Source organism: Lepus europaeus, chromosome 21 (genome assembly GCF_033115175.1).
Source record: "Lepus europaeus isolate LE1 chromosome 21, mLepTim1.pri, whole genome shotgun sequence".
NCBI lineage: Eukaryota > Metazoa > Chordata > Mammalia > Lagomorpha > Leporidae > Lepus > Lepus europaeus.
The window spans coordinates 44,057,542-44,060,538 of NC_084847.1; the positions used below are offsets into that span (position 1 = coordinate 44,057,542).

General features: G+C 58.4%; 1 protein-coding gene across 1 annotated transcript; it reads right to left on the reverse strand.

Moving 5' to 3' along the window:
• Window positions 1–916: 916 nt before the first annotated feature.
• LOC133750514 (C-C motif chemokine 24-like) lies at window positions 917–2,767 on the reverse strand. The gene is made up of 3 exons (XM_062180095.1): window positions 2,695–2,767; window positions 2,486–2,603; window positions 917–1,783 (listed from the first exon to the last, which is right to left on the reverse strand). The coding sequence occupies exons 1-3, from the start codon at window positions 2,765–2,767 to the stop codon at window positions 1,633–1,635; spliced, it is 342 nt and encodes a 113-aa protein (XP_062036079.1). The 3' UTR covers window positions 917–1,632.
• Window positions 2,768–2,997: the final 230 nt, after the last annotated feature.

The following is a 2,997-nucleotide window of genomic DNA, read 5'->3' on the forward strand; positions in this document are numbered from 1 at the left end:
ATTTTTTAAAAAAAAGACTTATTTATTTGAGAGGCAGAGTTACAGACAGAGAGAGGGAGAGACAAAGAGTGAGGTCTTCTATCCACTAATTTACTCCCCAAGTGGCCACAACAGCCAGAGATGAACTGATCTGAAGCCAGGAGCCAGGAGCTTCTTCTGGGTCTTCCACACAGGTGCAGGGGCCCAAGGACTTGGGCCATCTTCTACTGCTTTCCCAGGCCATAGCAGAGAGCTGGATCAGAAGTGGAGCAGCCGGGACTCGAACCGGTGCCCATATAGGATGCCAACACCGCAGGCCAGAGCTTTAACCTGCTATGTCACAGCACCGGCCCTTTAAATTATTTTTTTAAGATTTATTTTTATTTATTTGAAACAGAGAGGTAGACACGCACACACACACACACACGAGAGAGAGAGAGAGAGAGAGAGAGAGAGAGAGAGAGAGAGAGAGAGAGGAGAGAGAGGTCTTCCATTCATTGGTTCACTCGCAAATGGTGGCAATGGCCAGAGCTGATTGATCTGAAACCAGGAGCCAGGAGCTTCTCCCAGGTCTCCCACGTGGGTGCAGGGACTCAAGCACTTGGGCCATCTTTTGCTGCTTTCCCAGGCTCATTAGCAGGGAGCTGGATAGGCAGTGGAGCAGCCAGGACTGCTGCCCCTATGGGATGGCAGCACTGCGGGCTCCACCTCTTGTCACTTGTCAATGCCATGACACCAGGAGCCTAGCTCCAGTATATGAACCTTGGGGGAGAAACCACAATCACCCTGGGGAGCCTGGGGCACCCGCCCTTGCTCGCACCCCACCCTGCCCCCCAGGAGACGAGGACAGGCACGCACGACCACCTTCAGAGGAGAAATCACCTTTTACTTGGATTCTGATTTGAGAACAGTGTACACTGGATAAATCACACAGAGTCTCATGCATAGGGGACAGCAAGCTGGGGTCTGTCTTCCTCCTCAGCTCCCACCCTGTGTTCCCCTCAGCAAAATGTAGGCAAAGCCCAGCTTGGAAAACAGAGCAGATCTTTGTCCCCGAAGCAGCACGGAGCTGGTGCCTTCAAGGAGAATGTCTTGAAGTCGACACAGAGCAGTGAAATTGCCCAGCCGCCCGGATCCTGCACATCCATTTCTTTATACAACTTGATTCATTGTAGCCCCTGGATGGTATCTAGCGAGGGATGGGATCTGGCGAGGCAGGCAGCAGAGGGGCCCTTCGCTCAAAAGTGCTCAATGTGGGACCAGCCTGGGGTGTCCCCAACATGTGCAGGGCTGCCACTGTGACAGGTCACCATGCCCAGACACACAGCCCCACCCCGAGACCACAGGGCCCCCTGAAGCCAGCTGCAGCCTGCAGTCCAAGCAAGCTGTCTCTACAGGTACTCGAGCCTCGCGCCTGGGCTCTGATGCAAGTCAGAGGCAGGCCAGCACCAGGTCAGACGGAGAAGGACAAAGGGCTACACTCCTTCTGGAACCTTCTCACCCAGCTCAGGCAAGGCCAGGAGGGCCCAGGCTGCTGGAGGCCACTGCTTGGGCCCCAGGGAGTGATGCTAAAGAGACAGGAGAAGTAGCCCTCGCCCTTCTGTCCCCAAATCAGGGCAAGAGGGCCGAGCGGTGACTAGACGGTGGGCCGCCTCAAGCCCGTGTTTGTCCGGGACGTCTGCCACCCGGGGCTCTGGCCCCCATGGAAGATTTCCTCCCCTTGGCCTCCAGGTTCCTCATGTAGCTCTGCACCCACTGCTGCTTGGGGTCGCTGCAGACTTTGTAGCCCTTCTTGGTGGTGAAGCTGGGGGGAGAGAAGGACAGGGGATTCCCTTGACGGGGAGGTGGGTGCAGGAGCGCAGAGAGGCTCCACTGTGGGCCCAGGGCCCCCAGCAAGCTCCAGCGTGGTGTTGGTGTCTTCTGGACAGGGAGGGGAGGGGAGTAAAATCTGCCACAGAACACCAACCCCCCCAACCCCCCCCCGACCAGAGGCAAGGCAGGTGCGACCAGTTCACACGCCAAGCACAGCCACAGAGAATGCCAGAGCCAGGGTTGGGGGAGACGGGGGGGCCCCTTTGAAGCCAGCCCTGGGCTGCAGGTGGTGCCAGGCTGTGGAACTTAGTCTGGGACCGGCTGGGGAAGATCGGCCCCACACTGCTCACAAAGCGAGTTCACACCCACTGCCTTGTGTGAGAGGCAGCCCCAGAGGTATCTGGAACAAGTCCCTTACCCGGGCCTCGGGTGCCGTCTCTACACGACAGGAACCACCTTGCCTACTCTGCAGCGTTGTGAGAGGATCAGCTAAGCAGTATGGGTGCCCCAGGGAGGCCTCCTGTGTTTTCTGTGCTTGGTAAATGGCTCCCCCCTAGCTTCACCAGTGAGAAAGCTGAGGCCTAGAGAGGTCACTTGACTTCCCCGGGGATGCACAGAGCTGGGTCCTGCCAACCCTTAGCCCCCAGGGACCCTGGCGGCCCACCTTGACCTGACCTCGGGGAATTTTACTCACATCACACCTGCCCTGGGGCAGACACTCCCGCTGGACAGCTGGTAGCTCACCATGTGGCTCTCAGGGATCTTCTTAGGAATAAAGTTCATGCAGCAGGAGGAGGGGATGACCACGGCGCCTAAGAGATGGTGAGAGAAAAGCCACGTCTCCAGACGCCCCAGCCCACCCTGCTGTCCCCGTCATGTCCCCAGGCCGGGCTGGAGTCTCACCTGCAGGGATGAGGTGGTGGGCACTGAGAGCCAGCAGCAGGAGCCTGGCTGTGATGGTGGCAGGACCTGCCATGTCCGGGGGAGGGTGCGGAAGCTCAGGGATCCACGCCTGGGTGCAGGAGAGAAGGCCTGGGGGTCAGAGCCCGGCTGCTTGCAGGACACTCCAGTCCCACCTTTTATAGGAGCGCCGGCCGGACCGACCCACTGATGGGGCCCCACGCCTCAGCTTCCTTGAAAATCCTGAAGCTTTGTGGTCAGGAAAGAGGAAGTCGTGGCCCAGCTGAGTCAGGGATCATTTGGGGC